This window comes from Notamacropus eugenii, chromosome 2 (assembly GCF_028372415.1).
Source record: "Notamacropus eugenii isolate mMacEug1 chromosome 2, mMacEug1.pri_v2, whole genome shotgun sequence".
Taxonomy (NCBI): domain Eukaryota; kingdom Metazoa; phylum Chordata; class Mammalia; order Diprotodontia; family Macropodidae; genus Notamacropus; species Notamacropus eugenii.
Genome location: NC_092873.1, coordinates 286,554,556 through 286,577,455, shown reverse-complemented (window position 1 = coordinate 286,577,455; position 22,900 = coordinate 286,554,556). Strand labels below are relative to the sequence as shown.

Genomic DNA, 22,900 nt, shown 5'->3' with positions numbered 1-22,900 from the left:
TTACCTGCCCGAGACTGTCCACATGGAATTGAGCTTCCAACCCTAGCAAGAAGGTCTGTAGTGACATGTAGAAAGTGAGATGACTTTCTACATGGATGGATGGCTAAATGGTTGGTGAGATGTGAGCTGAAGCCATTTAAATCTAAAGCTGTAGGGGACTTTTTGATTTAGTACCACTTTTTGGACAAAATACATCATTAAAATAGTTGTAAAGAAGTTATTTTTCAAAAAAAAAAAGAGCAATGGTTGGTTGAGGTTTCTCTTGGACTAAGAGAGCCATGGATATACTGGAAGTTCAAGGCCTTGTCTTTGGTGGTATGCAAAAGAATATTTAAAAAGCTGTTGTTGGCTTTATCAGAGTTCTCATGGTGCCTCATGGATGTATGGAAATAATTCTGGATTCCTGAAGGTAATGTCAGTGGCATGCAAGCACTGGCAGGTTTTACCATGTTGGGAATAATGAGATAAAGATATGGTATACAATGAAGATTTAATCCTGAATTATTCAAGCAAGCTATTAGTAAGAAATGATAGTAATACTGACTATAATTATTTCATCCTGAAGTTAAACCAGTATAAATTAATTGCTACAGTAAGGAGTTCAAAAGAGCCTAGAAAATGCCTTTGTCAGAAAGCATTTAACTTACTTGACAAATGGAGAGAGATGGGTTAGAATATAAACTCCTTTGTAAAAATCTTAAAAAGAAGAATGATCAATGACTATGAGCAGTACTATCGAGTAGAGAGAAGCAGTAGGAGAGTAAAACCAGTCTCAAGAAGATTTAGCATGGTCTAACTTTGCAACTAAGCAGTCACCCAAGGACATTCAAGGACAAAAATGGAACAAGGACTACAAAGAAAATAAAAAGGAAAATATCTGCAAAAAAATTGCAAAAAAATGTTTTCTCCATCAAAGATAGTGGAGTCTCTACACTTCGACCCTAACATCACAGGCCTTCAGTTTCTTACAGAGGAAGTATAATTAATACTACGGAGAACAAAAATGGGTAAAGCAACCAGATTAGGTCAACTACATAAAGAGGAGATTTTGGGGAGGGAGAGAGGGCAGATGATACAATTGAGAAGGCATTGAGGGACTGATTTATGAGTGTCTAAAAGGGGGAAGTTACCAGAGGTGTAGAAAAAAATTTCAGACCTTGGTTGATTAAAAAAAAAAAGGTTTCTAGGAAGACTTTAATAACTACTGACCTATATGACTGTTCTCTCATTTATATTTATGGGGGTCATCTATACATCAACTGAAGGCATCCTTAATGAGGGCATTAGGGAGCAAGCAGGCTTTCACAAATGATATTCAACAATGGATCACATTTTCCCCAACTCATAACTGACAGAAAGGTGTAGAGAAGACATCATTGTGCTTATTGTTTATTGATTAAAAAAAATTAACAAATGACCAAAAAATTCTATTCTACCATATCAACATCATTCAGTACTCCTTGGAAGATGTTACAACAGAAATAATCCTGCTCACTAATTCTATGATAATAGATATTAGTGAAATCATAAAACAGGGAAATGTATACTTGTCAAAAGCATTTGCCACGAATGAAAAGAAGATGAACTGATCACATGAATAAGGTGAGGGACAACAGGTGGACAACAGAATGACCCCTTGCTACCCTCCAGATGTTGGGAGAAAGTGAGGATGGACCTCTAGCAAGGTGGGTGGACCTCTCGGTGGAGGATGTAGATGAGAGTCATACAGGACACCCAGACATGCATGCATTCTTTTATTCTTCATAAAAGAATCTCCTGAATTGATGAGATTACTGACCCATTAAAGCATTTGAGCATTTATTTGAGTTTTTGTCAAGAACTGCTAGAACTTGCTGGTGCTGGTTCTGAATGGTAGAGGATGTGATTACATCAACAATGCTGCTGTATTGTTGTATTACTAATTCATTACTAATTATTTCTGCATAATTAATGTCAGTAGTGCAGAAGGAGCAGTGATTTTACTGAAATAATAGAACTTTCTTTTCCTCCAACTTCATTAAGACTTGAAAATCCCAATAGAGAAAGCATCATATTTGGCTGCATTTCCCTCATTAAATCCTAATGTCAGAGAATTGTCTGTAATTCCTTCAAGTGGTTGTTAGTTTGCTTCCAAATGGTTGCATGTCATTTGACTCCTGATTAGGTACAGCTACTCTGACCTGTAGCTCAGAAAGGGAAAGCATATGTATGAAATCCTTCGAAAGTTGGGGAAATAACAAACTACAGATAGGCGGGTAAGAGAAAGAATTCTGTTCCCTTCAACAGGCATTTGTTAAGGGCTTAATGTGTTCCAGGCACTATGGTAGGTCCTAGGAATCCCAGAACCAAAGGACAAAGTCTCTATCTTCATAGTTTTCACTTGCACACAGATAAGTAAATGCTTAACACATACAAAGATGCTACAAAGTAATTTCAGGGTGGGGAGTATTAACCACTAGAAAGTTAGGAAAAGCCTCCCATAGGAGACATCTTTTAAACTGAGTTGAGAATGGAGCAAGGTGTTCCAAGAGGAGATGGGGGTGAGAAAATACTAGAAAATGAAAATGGTTCTAGGGTAATGAGCTGTGGTAGCTGCCATAAATACATAATATGAAACTGTTTTCCATCTAGATAGATTACTAATGCTAACTTATTTAATGCTAATCACTGATGTTAATTTTATTTATAAATTAGAGCATAGGTTTTAAACATGTCATTATTTCAGCATTGATACTGATGGGACAATGTCAGTGGACTGGAATGAATGGAAGGAATACTTTTTATTTAACCCAGCAACAAATGTTGAGGAAATTGTACGGTTTTGGAAACGTTCTACTGTAAGTGTGCTTTGTATTTTACCTCACACTTATTTTATGTTATAAGCCAAAGGTATAGCTATCAATTATGGAAACCTTAAGAAGCTTGGTAGAGTAACTCTTTACCTGGTAAGTTTTGAACTGTGTCAGTCAGACTGATGAGACTAGGGGCCAGGGCATATGGTTTCCAATTTTCCTTCCTGCTCCCTAGCCAAGGTTTTTAAATCTTTTTGTGTCTCAGAACCCATTGGCAGTCTGGTGAAGCCTATGGGACTTTTTCAGAATGTAAAAGTAAAATAAGATTTCAAATAAAACCAATTAAATTGAAATACAATTATCAAACTATTAAAAAAAAAAGTCAGGGAACACATACAGGCTTGATATTCCTTCAGAGAGTTCTGTGTTAAAATTGTATCTTGTTCTGGTCCTCCTAACCCCACTCCCCCAAGCATAAAAGGGCAATAGGGGCAACTAGGTGGCATAGTGGACAAAGCGCCAACATGAGTTCAAATCCAACCTCAGACACTTACTATCTGTGTCCCTGGGCAAGTCACTTAACCCTGTTTTCCTCCTCTGTGAAATGAGCAGGAGAAGGGAATGGCCAACCACTCCAGTATAAGAAAACCCCAAATGGGGTCATGAAGAGTCAGATAAGACTGAAACAACTGAACAACAACATAAAGCGGCCATAGCAGGAAATAAGATTGCAAGGGGAACCTGGGAGTCATGTACAAACTGTTCCAAAGATTGAAGAAGCATAATTCACAAAATATGTCATATATTAACTAAAAATCACATCCTGGGAATATTTGTGGGCATGAGGAGAAACCATCAAGGTGTTCCTGTAAAGGTTTTTGATCCATATTAACCCTCCTATGTAAGATAGGGGAAAGTTGATTTACATTGGAAGAAAATGGTGCTTCTTATGGGCGAGGGGGATTTATAATTGAAATTAGTCCCCATTCTATGTGAATTGACATTGCATTGATTTATACTCATGTGCTTGTCTTCTTCTATTTGATATATATATATATTTCTGCAAATTTATTTCCCTGACTGGATTGTAAGCTCCTTGAATATAGGAATCGTATCTTATTTAATTTTATATTCCCGACACCTAGTACCATACTAGGCGTTGCATCATACTAGGTAACCGTATGGAAGTTATTTTTTGTTATGATTCCTGTTTCACAGATAACACACAGGAGGCACTGGAATTCTCATTCTCTAGCTTCTAAAAGGTTCCCTCTTGATCTGGTCAGATAGGCAGATAGCTTTGGAGGGGTTAATAATCAGCTTTATTCTAGTCTACTCAAATGGTTACTAGGAGAACCAGATCCTACAGCATTCCCTAATCACCCTTCTCACAGGGACTGTCTGGAAGGGGTGGTAACTACTCTTTTGTCTCAATGGGGTCAGTCGATACAGGTACACTTGTGCACTCCCCTAAATCCCCACAAGGTGCAATGGGAACCAGTTGAGGCACACTCAGATTCCTCTATGGGTTCCCTGTGGGATTCCCTCCTGCCCCCCCCCCCCGCTCGACCAAATCCTATTTGCTTTTATAGGACAACAGACAAAGAGGGCATCTTGCCAACATTAAACTCACAGGTTAACTTTAGCAACATCGTCATTCTGCACAGGCATAGTAAATATTACATTGTCACTCCTTTTCTCAAGGCACAGCCTCAGTAGGACTGTCTGTCACTATAATTCTAAGAACTACCATCTAGAATCCTTGGGGCTATTCTGGGGGTTATTATTTAACACCTAGAAACTAGACATTCCCATGGCCATGGATCCTGAGAAACTAACTCTACAAAGGATAACAAAATCCCCTTTATATACAGTCCCCATGACCACCTGTCCAGTAAGTTGCCAGTATAAGGTAACAATAAATAGGATATAGAAACTAAGAGAAAGAGGAACACAGAAGCTACTTGCCAAATCTGCTTCCAGAATTAAGGCTACATCCAAATTCTATGTGCTAAATTGAGAGATGACAGCTAGGCCCCAATGTATGGCTCTTGATCTGTGCAGAAAAACCAGATAAATGATATACTAATAAGGCAACCCTAAGGAGGTACGGATGAGACTTAGCCTGTCTCCGTCACTGGAACCTTATAAGAATGGGATGGAAACAGGATCTGAACTCAGGCCCTCTGACTTTCAGTCTCTTCCTTCATGCTAGCTTCTTGAGATGGTCCATTTCTAATTTTAATAATTTGGTAGCTTCCTTTTCATTTAGGGAATCGACATAGGGGATAGTGTAACTATTCCTGACGATTTCACAGAAGAAGAAAGAAAATCTGGCAAGTGGTGGAGACGCCTGCTGGCAGGTGGGATAGCTGGTGCAGTCGCTAGAACCTGCACAGCACCCCTAGATCGGGTGAAAATCATTATGCAGGTAGGTGGGTGCATGGTTCACCTGTCTGTGTTTCCAAATAATACGACAAGGGGTTGGTACTACTTAAAAGAAATATTTCAGATCTTACTAGTGCTTTTGATATGTGAGTTTGACTTTATTAAGGAAATACAATTTAATATTGATTTAAATACAATTTACTATTAATTTAGTCTTCTCAATGCTCTTAATGCATAACACTTGGGCTATGTAAATTAAGGATTTTATTAGAAATTATGGTAGGATCCATAAGAACAAGACTTTTAGTGCTTGTTGGTTGGAATATTGGACTTCCTTGAAGAATACTTTCATGTTGTTTCATGTCATGAAAACTGTTACATTATAAGTACAGGCACCTTTCCTCCACATGCAGATCACAGCCTTTCCATGCCTCATCGGTCTTGGATGTCTGGATTCTTCTCTTGTTTTTCCACAGATCTTTCATAAGTGATTTACCAAACTTGTTATTTTGTATCCAGTAGGGGATTGGTTTGTTCCCAGCGTCTTAGCCAGAATGTGTGTGTCTGACTGTTCATGACCCCATTTGGGGTGTTCTTGGCAAAGATACTGGAGCGGTTCGTCATTTTGTTCACATGAGTAACATATGAGTTACAGAAGCAAACAGTTAAGTAATTTGAACTCTGGGAGAAGAGTCTTCCAGACTCCAGGTCCGGCACTCTATGTACTATGGCACCATCTAGCTGCCTTATGAATTTATGACTAGTCCATCTTATTTTCCCATCAAATATTTTCTTGATATCATTTATATCACTCCTTTCACAGAAGTCTGTCAATGAGGAAATGAAAGGGGTTGTATTATAAAATAGGCCTCTGAGGGATCTTTCAGCTTTCCATCTATGATAACATGCTTAGGTTCATCATTAATCTTTCAATTACCTTTGGGTTGGCTGTCAATTTTATTCTGGAAATTCTGGAGTACTTTCTGCTAGTAATCCTTGTTTGTAGCATCAGTGTTTGTAACTTTGAATTTGCTTTGCTTTCTCTAAAAATTTTTTTATTCTGAACTTAACAAACACCAAAAAAAATTTCCATGCACAAAGTAGAATATAAAAAGGAAATTTTTATGAAGCTGTGGATCTCAATTACATAACACTTGTTTTGAAATGTATATAATAAATTCAATGTATTACTTTTAAAGTTGGACTGCAATTCTTCTGAATTTTCTTCTATTCTCTTTTGTGCATTAAAAAAAGTTTCCAAAATATCCCTGTGTAACAAATGAGCATAGTTAAGAAAAACAAATCCACCCAGTGGAAGTTATTTTTTAAAATGTATATCTTTTTCTTCACCTTGACTCCATCATCCTTCTGTCAGGAAGTGTATAAAATACTTTATTATTGGGCCTCTGTTGGTCATTGTATAAGTCTTTCACTGTTGTTTGTCTTTACAATGTTGTTACTGTATAAATTGTTCTTTCAGGTCTTCTTTTATCATTCTGCATCAGTTTGTATAAGCCTTCTAAGGTTTCTTTGAAATCATCTTTAATCATTTATTATGGCACAATAATATTCCTTTACATTCCTAAGCGATAATTTGTTCAGCTATTCCCCAGTGGATATGTAGCCTTTAGTTTCCAATCAGGAAGTTTGCTTTGCCTATGACCAGCCCCTCCCTGATATTATCCTGCTTAACTACTCCCATCCCTATTCCTAGCTATTTCTCTGTTGAGTTTGGTGTATTTGTACCAAATATGTTGTGTGTTTATGAGTGTGTTCAGACATTGAGATAGATTCATTGCTGCACCTATTCCCTTTTCTATGTTTGTATACTCTTTAACAATATCTACTTCCTTCTTCCTCCTTTCTATACTAGTATATTTCTTTTACCTTTTTTCTCTTTTCCCTCTTAAAAGTCCCAGAACAGAACTAGTCTACCCTTATGTCCTTTGTTTTTCTTATCAAACTCCCTCAAAATTCTTTGAAGATTCGGGTTCTGAAGGGATACTTGTGTCTTCTCCTCCATCTGACCATCATTATACAGCCTTTTCCAATTGCTTAAACCAATTTATATTTCTAGGTTTCTCTTGACTTTTATGCTTGCTTTCCAAAGTTCCAACTCAATTCTGGTCTTTTCATCAGAAATGCATTAAAGTCCTTTATTCCATTAAGAATCCTTTTTTGCTCCTGTAAGATTGTACTGAACTGTAGGGTAAGTTATTTTTGGCTGTAAGTTGATGTCTTTTGGAATATCATCTTTCAAGATCTCTGCTCCTTTATAGTAGTACCTGCCAAATTTTGTGTGATCTTGAATCAGTTTCCTTGGTACTTGAACTGCTACTGTTGTTATTTTTCTTTGATGTGGAAGAAATGGATTTTGGCCAAGATATTCCTAGGACTTCTCGTTTGGTGTTCCTTTCAGGTGGTGATCAATTATATTCATTCTATTTTCATTTTACTTTCTGCTTAATAGATCTGCTAATAGATCAGCACAGTTTTCCCTAATGATTTTTGGGAATGTAGTGTCCAGGCTTTTTTACAAATCATGGTTTTCAGAGAGTCTATTATCAAGTGATCATTCCACTATCTGTTTTCTAAGTCAGATATTTTTGATAGCAGATTTCTTACATTTTCTTCTATTTTTTTGCTCTTTTGATTTTGTTCTAATATTTCTTATCTTGTGGAATCATTGATTTCTGCTTAGCCTACTCTAATTTTGAGTCCATTAACTGTATTAGGCTCACTATTTTCTCTTCTAAGCTATTTATTCTCCTTCCAGTTCTTCACTTCAAAGATTTTATTTGAGGTAGCCTTGAAGGATAGTGCTGAAAGAGCAATCTCATTTTTCTGACAAGAAGGCTAGATTCTGTGGTTATACCACCTAGGAAATTAAAATCCCCCTCCTCTAGTACACATGAGGTTGGCATTCAGGTATATTGTCCATGAACTTCCCTTTTGGGTAAATATATCTTGTTTCTGTCATGTGCTTCTCAGGAACTTTATTGTTGCCCTGACCATGGGCATATCTTGGGCTAGGAATGTCCATTCTATAGAACTCAACTCCCGGGCCATTTGGATAAAAATAAGTATGATTCTTTCCCCAAGTGCTATTTACCAGTTTTAATGGAGAGGAAAGAGAGAAATACCCTCTCTCACTCTACTGTGAAAGACCAATTCCAGGGGTAAGACATAAGGGCAAATAAAGCAAAAAGGACTAAGTGTAGTATATTCCTTTCTTTGATAAATTAGCAAAGAGGTTAATCCCTGCAACCAGAATCCATCCTTCTGAGTTCCAGTGAGCTATTCATATTGGGGTCACCTCAGTCACTGAAAAGCAGTCAGGAATTATCCACATCCTCTCCATCAGTGGGCATACTGACCATCACACTGTTTCAGGGGAGCAAGTATGTTAATATTAGTTGGGGTGGGGAGGTACTACTCTCTCTGCACTCTTCCCACCTTAGAAAGCTACTTGTGAAGGATTAAGATTAATTTCTTGGATTAAGAGGTACCTATGTAGGAAAATCAGTTTTTCTTTAGGAAATAAAGGAATTTCTTTAGGAAATGAAAAGTAATTCTTAAATCCTATGTCTCAGTACTATAATATTTCTTATTTTGACATACAGAGATCCTTCAGTTAGTGATTCTTCTTGGAACAAACTACCTTTTGTTTTGTTTTTTAATGAATTCAACCAGCTGCTATTAAAGTTATATTCCTTTGAAGGTATGAATTCCGACAGATATAACAAACACATGTGGCTACCCTTAGTTATAACACGAGCAGGTCTTACTTGTTTGATTCCAGTGACTCAATCTCAAGTGTAGGGGTCAGCTAGTAAGTTGATAAGCATTTATTAAATGCTCCTGATGTGCCAGAATCTTCACTATGAAGACAGGTGAACGTAGACAGAGAACTTACATTCAAATAGAGAAGACAACATGTAAATAACTACACATAGGTGATATATAGTAGATGGAAAGTAATCTCAGGAAAAGATGCTAAAAGGTGGGGGTGACCACAGGGAGGGATGTAAGTCCTTGGCAAGGGACAAAAATATCCTCAGAAAGGGAATAAACGCTTAGTGGGAAGCAGAGTAAGCAGCACTGGGGTCTGTCAGAGTTGAGACATCATGAAACAAGGACAGATGGAAATAATTGGGGATGCACTGGAGGGAAAAGATGAAGTGAAATGAGAAGATCCAGAATGGGGAGAGAAAAAAGAGAGAACTATGGGGAAGTGGGAAGAAAAGAAAGAATTGGGATATATAAAGAGGACAGAAATAAGGTAGAAAAGATGGGAATGGAAAGACAAGGATGGAGAAAAGATGAAGAGAAGGACACAATAGTTAAATGCTGAATAGATGAAAGAAATGTTTCTCCTTTGCTGTCTGCTATGCAATTCTTCTACGGCTTCTTAGGATGTATTCTTATGCCTTCTATATGGTTGCTCTCTTATAACATTTTGTTTGCACCTTTCTGATTCACTTATAATTATTTGTGAAGCAATCAGGGTTAAATGACTTGCCCAGGGTCACAGAATTGGTAAATATCTCAGGTCAGATTTGTACTCTATGCAATTCTCCATTCTGATGCCTTTATTGTTCATTTCATGTTTGGGTTCTTTATGTATCTCATCATTTCCTCTGCTAGATTTTTAATTCCTTGAAGGCAGTAATTATCTCTACCTCTCTAGTCAGTCTCCTCTTCCTCCGTCCCTTCTAAACCAGTGGCTTTGCACATGGTAAACACAGTTTGATAAAAAGAAGCGTATTTGTTAGCAGTATTTCTGACTACAAAGTGTATCACTGGACCAGAACCACTTTATTAATAGAGCTTTGGGTAAGCTTTCACACAACAGAAGGAAAGATATGTATGTAATAGAAATGAGAAATACTCTCTACTAATAAAATAGTCATTTTCATGAGTTACAGCTGTACTGATGTCTGCCAAAGTTAGCCATTCCTTTAAAGAGGATTTGTTATAATTTTTTTGAGGCATTTGGGATCAAGTGACTTGCCCAGGGTCACACATCTAGTAAGTATCAAGTATTTGAGACTGAATTTGAATTCAGATCCTCCTAATTCCAAGGCCAGTTCTCTGTCCACTGTGCCACCTAGCTGCTCCTCTGCTGTACTTTTCAATAACTGTGCTGTTTTAAGAGTAATCATAAATTTCATATAAGCTCAAAATGATTCAATAATGAGATAAAATCAAACAAGATAATCGTAAACTGCTTTGGTCAGTGTCTGGCACATAGTAAGTCCTATATAATGCTCATTATCATAACTGTTATTAGTTGAAATGGACCATGGCTGCTAAAACACATTGAAAATAGAAGGTGCCACCTGTATGTGCTTTGTAAAGAATAATAACACTCAGGCCATTTCTTTTCTTTTTCATAGGCCCAAAGTGTAAACGCAAAGGAAATTCATATTGTTGATGGATTTAAAGATATGTTGAGAGAGGGAGGCATCCTATCCCTTTGGAGGGGAAATGGTGTGAATATTTTAAAAATTGCGCCAGAAACGGCTATTAAGGTCTTAGCATATGACCAGGTAGGATATTACCAAAATTCATTATGAAGAAGCAATTTTTGAGTTTTAAAAAACAGTAAGACCATTTTAGCAGAACAGTGAAAGTAGTTTTTAATATGACAAATTAGCCAATTGCTTTATTTTTCTTAGCATTTATTAGAGCTCTATTAATCATACTATTTATAAAATAACTAAACTAGGTCTTTGAATAATTCTAGAAAGATTGGCATTATAAATTTAGGCTAAAATTCTTTGGTTTAGAAATTGGAACTTCATATAGTAGTAACCTAGCAGGTTTTATTAGATTATCACTGCCTGGTGTCCAAGAAGAATCCATTCACATAAAATATCCTTGCATAAAAAAGCCATTGCCATACATTGCATTATTAGTATTACTTTTGAAGCCACTTTGCTATCAAAAGGGGCATATAAGATGCAGACCTCTTTTGAGTTTCTTTGCTTTTATTTCAAATGTAGTATCTTATATCTGACTGTGCATACACAGCAATAGTGATGTGATACAGAAAAAAATGAGGCCCAAGGTAGGTAATTTACTTAATATTCTAGTGAATTAAATGCATATACATTTAAACTCTACATATTTTGCTGGGTGTGGGCTCATAATAAGTGATATCTTATAATATATAAGATATTTACATAGACATGATATTATATATTTGTACAATGGAGAATATATTATATAATACTTATAAAATAATACTGTATGCTAGAATAATATAACAATAATAATAGCTAACATTTATATACTTTACAAATTTATGTTAGTAAAACCCTATAATATATTATCTCATTTAATCATAATAATAGCTCGTATTAAATAAGTGGCATTCTTTTTAGAATTAATCTCTCTCTTATTTCAGCATTTATATATGTGAACTATTTTATTTACACACACAGTATAAGAAGTTGTTGACTCATGACAGTACCAAAATTAACAATACTCAGAGATTTGTTTCCGGTTCTTTGGCTGGAGCGACCGCACAGACCATGATCTACCCCTTGGAGGTAAGGACCATTGTGAAAAATTGATTATTGAAATTGATGATTTTAATGTAAATTGTAAAATATGTTTTTTCCTAATGAAGCCCGGATTAGGTTTTTGAACTTTAAATCTAAGCAGAGGAATGGTAGGATTTGAAGCTGATGTCATTAAGGCCTTGAATGTCTAATATTCAAGCCAAGTTCTTCCACAGTCTGGCACCACCCCTGCCTCATATTATTTCTCTCTGTGCATTCTTTTTTGTCTCTATGCAGATGACACCAAGATCTGTTTTTCTAGCTCTAGGTAGACTCTAATGCTTTGTACTGACTTTACCCAATGACTCTTGTGCATTTCAAACTGGATGTCCCAAAGGCATCCCAAACTTCAAAATGCCTCAAATGGAGCCCATTATCTTTCCTTCTCTTTGCCAGTGTGTATTCCCTTAATTTCCATTTCTTGTCTCTCTGCAGTGCAGAGCAGGATTTCAATACCTGGCTTGTAGTCTTCTTTTCTGCCCCAACCCTTGATCTCATAAACTCCAGACGTCAACATATATGTGGATGGTCCCCCTCAACACCCCAGTTTCCCAATTCATTAGCTTCCTCAGTCCTAATGCCTTGTGCCTTTGTACTACCTTCATGACACACAGCAATGTTAACCCTTTAGCCTAATTCATCACTCTTCTGTTCCATGATATGGAAATGTGAAATTTCTGTCTTTGATCACAACTTCATATCCTCCATCCACCCCTCTATCACTCCAGAACCTAGTCTTTGTTCTCATTATGATATCTCATTATTCTATCTCTCTCTGTTCTTCCAGCCCATTACTTTCCTCCTTTTTCAGTGCTGACCCTAGAATTAACCAGTTCAATTATACACTGTCATCTACTTTGAAATTCTTTGCTTCTGTCAGTCTCACTGCTCAAGCCTTACTAAACCACAACTGTGGCTTACACTATCATCCTCCTCTCCTGCTGGGAAAGTTGCAAACCATGCCAACTGGATCCACCACAAATTGATGCTACCTAATCTCAGATAGTCCCTCAATGCTATGTCCAACCCCACACTAAATTCAAACAGAGGATCTTCAATTTCAAACTTGGCTTACTATCTTCTGCATGACCTTGGGTAAGTCATTAAACCAATCTAAGCCTCAGGGTTTTTTTTTAAATCTTTAAAATTAAGAGATTGAACTGGATGACCTTTAAGGTTCTGTCTGGCTCTAAATCTAGGATTCTGTATTCTCTTGTACTGCCCACAACCAGCCTCTGGAAGTGTTGTCTTCAGGCTGTCCCACACTACTCCTTTTCTTCTCCCTCTCAGCAGAAACCTTTGCCTCTTAACTTTCTTGAAAAAATGGAGGCCATCTGACTGATCTTCTTGTTCACCGCTGTTTTATGAATCAACATCATTCCCCATCATTCTTTGCTCCAGTCTCTAACAAAGAGGTGACCTTTCCCCTGGTTATACCTTCTACTCATGCCAGTAATCAATTCCCCATATATTTAACTGCTACTCATAAGCCTCCACATTTTCCTCTGATTCTCTTTTCCAACCAGCCAGATTGAATCATGTGACATGATAGCAATGTAAAAGGACATCTACTTAAAATAGAGTGCAAGATGTAAAACAAGAAATGAGTCAAGTAGCAAACATTCTCACCACTCATTTCCCAAGGCACAACAACCTTCTGAACTTGTAAAGAATGTGTGTTATGAGGCCTCCCAGCTCTTCTTCCCACGCTCACTTATTGGTCTTGCCTTCTAAGCTAATAAGTAGAACAAGAAAAGCAGAAGACGGGTTTATGAAGCAGCTCTTTGTGCCTCCCTGTAGCTGTTCTAGCAATGTGTTGTAGCAACCTGAGGAAAGGGAAAAAAGATGTTTGCAGCTTGCCCAGAGGGAATCTAGCAACCTTGGATTCTGAAAGGTCTTGTATCTCAGTGCCAGATGAGTGATATCTTGAAGTCTTGCAACTGTGGCTTCTCAGAACAAGATGTCCATTTGGGAGTATGTCTGGAGCTGTTGTTTGTGGACATAGAAAAGGAAAAGTCTCCTGTTAATGGTGGTGGCAATTAAAAACCACTATGTGACAGCTTTCTGTCTCTCTATTCATTTTTTCTCTCTATCTTTTCCAGATCATTGCCCAAAGTTTTCCAAAATTCTATCCCTTCTTAGAGTTTGGATTCATTCTCCTACTAGTTGTGTTGCAAAATTTTTTTGTAATCAGAATCAGCCTAGAGGTGGTATCTGATATCATCTGTTGTATTTTGAGTCATAGAACTAGAGCTGGGACTTCAGAGGATATATATATATTTTCCAACCCTTTTATTTTATAGATGAAATTGAGGCTGAGCAGAGGTCATTCTTGTCACACAAAAGTGGTCAGCATCACAGACAGGATTTGAACCCAGGACATCTGTCTCCAGAACCCATTCTCTTTCCACTGTTTCTCATTGTCTTGCACTTCATGCAGTCCTGTGGGAGATGGAGCTCTTAAGAACATGTTTCACCTACATTTAGAGTTAGTTCATGCACTCATCTCCATTGGTAGTCTTCTGAAACTTCTGCATGATGCCATCAATTTTTCCATTGTCCTTTGGGTCACTTGCCACCTTGATAATGCTCCATGATTTGCAGTAGGAATTACACTTGACAAAATTAAGTTGGGAAGAAGAGTCTAGTAACACCTGAACCAAGTATGTTCAGAAATAAATTTGCAGGCATCAAAGGATCATTCTTCAGGACATCTCGAAGCAGAGAAGATACCACATAAAGGAAAAAAAAACCCATGGAGGTCTGAGGCCACCAAGAAGACTGGACATTATTGACCTGTATGAATATTTTCCCATTTCTGTAAAATCACTGTGAGAACAGTCTATGGATACATTGATGATAACATGAGTAAGCAACAGACAGCCTTTTCTAGTCAATTTTCCATGCTAAGCCAAATCGCCAAAATCATATGACTGATAGAAAGGTGTGGAGAACATAGTGTTTATTGAATTTATTGAATATAGTGTTTATTGCTTTTGGTATTTATTGATGATAGAAGATTTGTTTCAGTAGGGCAAAGGCTGTCCTCTAAAAAGGACATGTGTTATGATCATATAAAATCTTATATGATTATCTTAGGGAGATGCAAGCAGTGGGATAACTTGGTTCAGCAATCTTCTGAATATCAACATGAAGTGAGCCCCAAAACGTGGACACATGCAGGTGCTAAAGGCATTTGCCACTGTCATGGAACATGCCTTTCATAGAGTTCTAATAGACTCTGGGGAGACCCAAGAGAACCCATTTTAAAATATATGACAACCTTTCTTTTTCTTTTTTTTTTAAAAACAATTTATTTATTTAACATTTAAAAAAGTTTGAATTCCAAATTCTCTCCTCTCTCCCCCATCCACTGAGAAGGTAAGCAATATAATACCCATCATCCACTGCCTTTCTAGTCCATGTCACCTTATGAACTTTCTTCTGCACTATTCTCCATATTGTTAATGCATTTCATTGATATGCTTTTCTTCTTTTTTTTTGCATCTCTATCACTATCTCCTTCCCTAGTACAACATTCTCCTTCCCCAGTAACAGCGTTCTATTGTAACGAATAAGTATAATCAAACAAACAAATAAAAAAGTGGCATTGGTTATGCCTGAAAATTAGTGTCCCATTCTGTATCTCTCCTCCATCACCTTTCTGCCAAGGGATGGGAAGCAGGCTTCATCATCAGTCTTCTGGACTGGTCATGACATTCATTAGAATTCTTAAGTCTTTCAAAGTTGTTCTTTACAGTAGTGTAGTCAATGGTACAATTGGTCAATGGCACAATTTGCTCACCTAACGATAATAACAGTAATGACTGGCATTTACATAGCACTTTACAAATATTAGCTCGTCACAACTTGATGATGTAGGTGCTGTTATTATTTCCATTTTACAGGTGAGGAAACTGAGGCAGACAGAAGTTAAGGTGACTTGCCCAGTGTCACACCATTAGTAAGTGTCTGAGGCTAGATTTGAACCCAGGTCTTCCTGATTCCACTTACTAATGATAATAACAGCTAGGATTTATTTAGCACTTACTGTGTGCCTGAAAATTAAACAAGCCCTTTATAATTATTATCTCATTTGATCCTCATAACAATACTTGGAGGAAGGTGCTGTTGCTGTTCCTATTTTACATATGAGGAAACTGAGGCCACTTAGCCATCCGGCTTATGCCATTTTGTCTCAGTTCATACAAATCTCCTCAAGTTTCTCTTTATTTCTTACAAGCACAATAATATTCCATTACATTTATATATCATAGTTTGTTCAGTTATTCCAAAATTGATAGATATTTTCTTTGCAGTTCTATAGGAAAAAGAGTTACTATAATTTTTTTTAGTTATGGATTCTTTCCCTATGTTGTAGAGTGTGGTATTGCTCTGTCAAAGGACATATACAATTTAGTGACTTTTGGACAAGATTCAAAATTTCTTCCCAGAATCATTACATGGTGTCACAGGTCTAGCCATTGTGCATCAATGTGCTTGTCCTCCCACAACTCTTTGCTTTCGGTTTTTGTCATCTTTGCTAGTATGATGGTGTGAGGTAGGATCTCAGAGTTGTTTTAATGTTCATTTCTCTTATTAGTAGAGATTTGTAGCATGTTATATATACTTCCAAGTCTATTTTCTTATTCCCTAGTAAGTTCAGTGCCTGGCACACAGTCTTCTTTCCTGAAACTCCCACCTTCTTTAAATACCTGAGCCTCCCAATTGATCAACCTTGTCAGCTCTCAAAGCTTCTGTCTCCAGTTTACTGTCTGCAGGAAGCCTGCCCCTTCCCTGCCTTGCCAAATTTGTCTCAGGGACTGGAATTCTTATATATGACTCTGGATAATATGAATTTGTAGTGGACTCAGTCATCACGCTTTCATGACTTCCTTAAGTAGGATTAAAGTCAGCAGATGTTGGCAGTGACCCCGGGCTGAAGATGAATAATGGAAGGGCAAAGGAAATAGGGATTCAAGGAGACTGGGCAGTGTCTTGTTGAATTAGTTACTTACAAGATTGGGGCAGCTAGGTGGTGCAGTGGATAGAGCAGCAGTGCAGGAGTCAGGAGGACCTGAGTTCAAACCTCACCTCACACACTTGATACTCACTAGCTGTGTGACCTTGGGTAAGTCACTTAATCCCAACTGCCTCATCCTGGGTCATCTCCAGTTATCCTGATGAATATCTGGTCACTGGATTCAGATGGCTCTGGAGGAGAAGTGAAGCTGGTGACCTTCACAGCCCTCCCTCCCTCAAAACAAAGTCAAGAGCAAGTCATGTCATTATTTCTCTGATGGCATGGTCTTCTTTGGCAACGAAGGATATGATGAACATGCATACACATATAAGGTTAGTCTTATAAAGTCAAGACTATGAAGGGAAGAAAATGATGTTAGAGATGATAGAATAAGAGCATCGAGTTGTGGAGGGACTCAAGATTGCAGGAAGAGTGAAGAGAGAGAGAAGTGAGGCAGGAGGAGAGGTGGAAAGGCATCAGAGAGGGGAATTTCCGAGTTCAAGATCATTGGATGCTAGTGAGATTTAATATGGGACCACCTTGGTGGGTGGCTGAAGTAGAGTGAAACTGGGGCAAGTTGAAGATGTCAGCACACTAGGAGAACAGGGTGTTCTAAAGGACATAAGCATGAATATTGGGATGTCCAAGAATGAAGGTAGGGGGATAGGATAGAGAAGATTAGGTCAGCTGGTTAAGTCATTGAGGGAAAGAAAGAGAGTGACCTGAAGGCTAGTATATGAGAGCAACAAGGATCTAGGTATGGAGGGATGGAGTGAACTTCAAAAGAGAAATTGCTGAGTGGAAGTAGGTGGGTCTGGAAGTAGCAGTGTAGAACAAGAAGTAGCCTTATTATTCTTATTGGGCCAGTATGCCGATGGGCATGAGAGCAGGAGAAGCTGGCAATGAAAAAGGGAACAGGGAAGAGTCACATTTACAGGAAGTCTATAAGATAGGAAAAATATACTATGAATAGATATTAATAATAAGTAATAGTTGTAATAAACATAATTATACTAACAATTATATTATGCATAAATTATATCTGTATACATCATACAATATAGATAATATGGTATACACTAAGAAATATTTAATATATAAATATAATAAATAATAACAGTAAATAAAATAAAAGGGAGTTTTCTAGTAGAGCAGAAAAGTTACAGAAGGCAGAAAGGAGGCAGACAGTGGATTGAGGAGGGAAGACTGAGCTTGATAAGAATGAGAGTATGGGGACAGTTATAAGGGAAAAAAAATCACCTTGGCAGTTTCTGAATCACAAAGATTTAGAGGAGCAGTAGCAGAATGTACTGTCCACAGGACAAAGGAAATAGAATAGGAATATACCAATAACTCATGGAACTTTGATTATTAACAATAATCACTAATATTCATGTAGCACTTTAATGCTTCAAAGAACATAACATGCTTTATTTCATTTGGTCTTCTAAACAATCTGTCTTTCTAGTCTTCCATATGATTACCTTTCATGTCCTTTGTGATTCTGCCATATTGGCTTATTTGCAGCTCCTTGTACATGACACCCTCATCTTGTGCATCTGGTTCTTTGCACTGACTATTCCACAGGCCTGCAGTGCTCTGCCTCCTCTCTTTTGCCTCTTGGAATCCTTAGTTTCCTTGAAGACTCAATTCCCATGTCACAGTCTGCTTGAAACCTTTCCCAGTATCCCCTGGAACCATAGTAGGATTTCACCAAGCTCAGTTTGAACAGTCTTGCTGTAGACACTTGCAAATATATGCCGCTGAGAAAATGATTCACTGTAAGATTTCTTCCTTTCTGGAATTCTATGTATCAGTGAAAAGAATCCATTAGATTGTGAGCTTCTTGAGGCAGGGGTGGTCTTTTGACTCTTTCTGTATCTTGAATGCTTAGTACAGTACCTGGAACCGATGCTTAATCAATGTTTATTGACTGACTGAAATGACGTAATTCATTAGAGTGCTTTGAATTTAATCAATCTGATCAGATATTTGACTATATTCTTTTGCATTCAGGTTATAAGGACCAGGTTGGCTCTAGGTAAAACTGGACAATACTCAGGAATGTTTCATTGTGCCTTGCAAATTGTGAAGAAAGAACACCTTGGAACTTTATACAAAGGCTACATCCCTAATTTTCTGAGCATCCTTCCTTATGCTGGCATAGATTTATCTGTCTATGAGGTGAGTTTACTCCCAAGATGAGTTATAGCAGTTGAGTTAAGAAGAAATCTAATCTTCAATTATATTTAAAGAAACATACTGGGCCACTTTGGCTTTTGATAACAGACCACTTTGGACAGAACAATATTTTGTTTGTCTGTTTAATATGTTGAGTCTCTTTTTGCTAATGGTACTCAGTTTTTGGTTATCCTTATGAATTATTTTTGGCTAAAATGATGCTTGACCCCAAATATACATATACATATGCACATATATACATACACACACATATGTGCATCCATATATCCATATGCACATATATATATATACATATACGTACATACACACATATACTCAAATTTAAAGATGAGGAAGAAAAGAAAGTGACAGTGGAACATGTCTGTTAGAGTGGGTTAAAAAATGAGGCTGGTCAAACACCGTGGCCAAGATCTCCTATTTTGATTTCTCTATAGTCTATTTGATTTTAAGTGGTTTGGTGGACACAGCGTTTTCCCTCAATCCTGATAGATCATCTCAAAAGTATATACTACTGGTCAGAAAGATCAGGTAAGAGTGGTCAGGCAATCCCACAAATGCATTAACCCTACTGGAAAGCCAACCCAAGGCACAGGCTCACTGGTGGTTTTGCCTTATTCTCTGTGAAGCAGAGCATATTACTGTGGTTTGTGGTGATTAAAAGGGTCTGAAATTCATAATTTCTGGATAATTTAATCATTTTTATTAATAAAGCCAGCACATTATTAATAAAAGGATGGTCATTTGGCCATCTCTCTTAGATCAAAGTCAATAATGGTGGTGGACTCACAGTTTAATATACCTTTCAAAGAGAAAGTGTTCCTGTGGGGTGTCAATCAACTGATTGGATAACACAATAGGAGGTCAGCTATATTAAAATGGGGGACTGAGAATGACATCATGTCATCCCTGGACAGAGAAACTATCTCTGTACTCAGACCACCTCCAGCCTTGGGCTATCTAGACAAAAGCATCTGTCTCTACCCAAGCTTGATAGAATGGGATTCACCTAAACTAGAGATTCCTCCTAAGGCTGAGTTGGTTCATATAGAGGAAAAGTTAATTCAGTCTCATTATCAGTAATGTCCTTCAAGAGACTGAGCTTCTTACTTTTAAAAATCAGAACTTTAGACAAAGGGAAAAACTCTGGTCCTCCCCAAGATATTAGTTATTGCAAATTATTTCTCTCAGGTTGTTCATGCAAAGATGAAATTTTATTTGCATAGGGAATTCCCAGTGAGGAAACACACTCTAACAATACAGATCAGCACCTGCTTTGCATCTTCTAGTCTTTGGAAAATTGCCTGGGGGTACTGAGAATTTAAGTAACTTACATGGACACCTAGGTGGTGCAATGGATAGAGTGCGTGGCATGGAATTAGGAAAACTCATTTTCCTGAGTGAAAATCTGGCCTCAGACACTCACTAGCTGTGTGACCCTGGACAAGTCACTTATCCCTGTTTACCTTAGTTTCCTCATCTATAAAGTGAGCTGCAGAAGGAAATGGTAAACCATTCCAGTATCTTGGCCAAGAAAACCCCAAATGGTGTGATGAAGAGTCAGAGGTGACTGAAACAACTGAGCAATAATAGCTCAGGATCACACGGGGGAACTTCTGGATCCCAAAACTAGATCTCTACCCTTTAAACCTCTCTATTATTGCTTTTTAGAATTTAATGCAATGCATTTATAGTTGTATACAATTTTAAAGCATTAACTTTTAGGAGAGGCAATGTGGCAGACAGGAACACCTGAGTTTGAATCTCTCCTCTGTGGGGACTAGCTGTGGGAACCTAGGTAAGTCATTTAATTGCTTAATGCTCTAGACAACTTGAGACTAACGCACAGAGAAGGTGCTGACCTGCATTGGTAGAGGGAATATTCCTATTGGGAGTTACCTGTCCAAATGAAACGACAAGTTCAATCCCTATCTTACATTTTCTGAATGCATTTTTTCTCTTGCCTTCTTTGTACTACTTATACTCTAGTTTGAATGTCAAACTACTTCCATCTTTGCGTCTCACTCATCTAAACATTTTGCCTCCAAATATAGCTGACCCAGACTCTGATGGCTATATTTAAAATAATAAATACTGAATAAAGACACTCTTGAATTTAATGATTTATTTTCTCAATTTTGTGAAGCTATAGTATTTTCAATAATGACTTCAGGACTCAAGTATGAAGTTTAAAATCATTCAAGAAAACAGAGACAATTTAAAATATCTGTTAGTGTAGTGGCCCTTTCAAGAGAGTTTTAGACATTATAAATGTAGACACCATCTATAATCCAGGGTATAGATGATTCCATCTATAGCCATTTAGAAGTCACAGAGCATTTTAGATGGAGGAGATGATCTACTCTGGAACAGTTCCCCAAATTGGCTTGCCCTGAAGAAACAATGGTTAACTGAAATGGTTTGGATGTATTGGATTTGAAAACAATTTCAGCATGTCAAAAAACACCCTTTTTTCTAAAATGTGGCCAATTATAATTGCTAGAATGGTACATAGGGAGTGAGGCAATTGACAACTGGTTTTATTAAGCTTAAATATTACTTCAAAGTCAGTGGGGGAGCTAGTGAAGAATCTGAGAACTCTGTATGTCTACAGCTCCCCACATTTATCATTGAGTTACTATATCCTACAGTAGCTGTACAAGCAGCTTCTCTCTTTCTCCCCACTCTTGGCAGTAGACTTGTCTACAAACATCAGAGTCAGCATGGCAGATGGTGATTTCATATGAAAGAGAGAAAAGTTGTAGTAGTTAGTTTTTCATTGCTATTATGTGTTGCTTCTTTGTTCTCTAACAGTTTTTGAAGAATTATTGGCTCAATAATTATGCAGAAGACTCTGTAAACCCTGGGGTAGTACTTCTGCTGCTATGTAGTGCCTCCTCCAATTTTTGTGGTCAATTAGCCAGCTACCCTCTGAACCTAGTAAGGACTCGGATGCAGGCTGAAGGTGAGTTTCTGTCCAAGGTCTCACAGATAGTAAGTGGAAAAGCCAGCATTAAAGCCCAGTCTTCTGATTACCGATGGAATACATTTTCCTTATGGCCAGATTGGCAGCACCAGAAAAACAATATGTGCAGAAGGAAAGGATAAGAATAAGAAGTTAAGTTATAGATCTAGCTCATGAGAGAGTACAATTATCCCTTCCACATGGTGACTTTCCCCAACCAGGTTTTGATATGTTGTGGGTCAGCATAAGAAATTAAAAGGGAATTTTTTGGGGAACTTTTGCTTGAAGCCCCAGATGACACGTGAGGGTCAGCAGATGACACAGAGCCCATGATCTAGTACTTAACCCAAATTTTACAATTAGGTACTGTAAATTCACCACAAAAGTAAAAGAAAAAGAAAGAATTCAGACTTCTTTTCTGGTACAAAGGGAGGACCAAAAATTTTATATGGATTTTCCAGATTGTGGGGATACTGCGCCCCTAACCCCTGTGATGTGGAAGGGAGAACTGTATGTAGGGAAGGGGACAAACATTTAAGTGCTTCCTATGTGCATTGTATGTATTCTACAAATGTTGGCTATTTTAATACTATGTGCTAGGCACTGTGCTAAATATTTTAATCTGAATTATTTTGGTTTGTCCTCACAACAGCCTTGGGTACTATTATTAACCCCATTTCTACAGTTGAGGAAATCGAGGCAGAGGTTAAGTGATTTGCCCAGGGTCACATAGCTAACAATGTCTGAGGCAGAATGTGAACTCAGATCTTCTTGAAGCCAGGTCCAGTGCTCTATCCACTGGGCCACCTAGCTGCCCATGTGGGACAAGGCAGAGAAGAACTAGGAGTTGTATGTATGTTTGATGGATTCTTTTCTCAGTGTGGTATAAGAATAGGAATCTGCATTTAAGGAACCCTGTAGTCCTGTTGGACTGCAGGAAGCTGAATGAATGAAAAAGCATTTA

At 37.6% G+C, this 22,900-nt stretch overlaps 1 protein-coding gene across 10 annotated transcripts in view; it reads left to right on the top strand.

The window, feature by feature from the left end:
* The window catches only part of LOC140527336 (mitochondrial adenyl nucleotide antiporter SLC25A24-like), a 101,301-nt gene that overhangs the window by 68,245 nt on the left and 10,156 nt on the right, over positions 1–22,900 (top strand). For 7 of the 10 annotated variants that reach the window (XM_072644184.1, XM_072644183.1, XM_072644185.1 and 4 more), the window contains 6 exons: positions 2,726–2,837; positions 5,065–5,223; positions 10,580–10,732; positions 11,630–11,737; positions 18,789–18,956; positions 21,786–21,936. In XM_072644184.1, coding sequence (XP_072500285.1) covers positions 2,726–2,837; positions 5,065–5,223; positions 10,580–10,732; positions 11,630–11,737; positions 18,789–18,956; positions 21,786–21,936 — 851 coding nt within the window. The remainder of the gene's footprint in view (positions 1–2,725; positions 2,838–5,064; positions 5,224–10,579; positions 10,733–11,629; positions 11,738–18,788; positions 18,957–21,785; positions 21,937–22,900) is intronic. The other 3 variants (XM_072644181.1, XM_072644182.1, XM_072644187.1) reach the window with 3 other exon arrangements.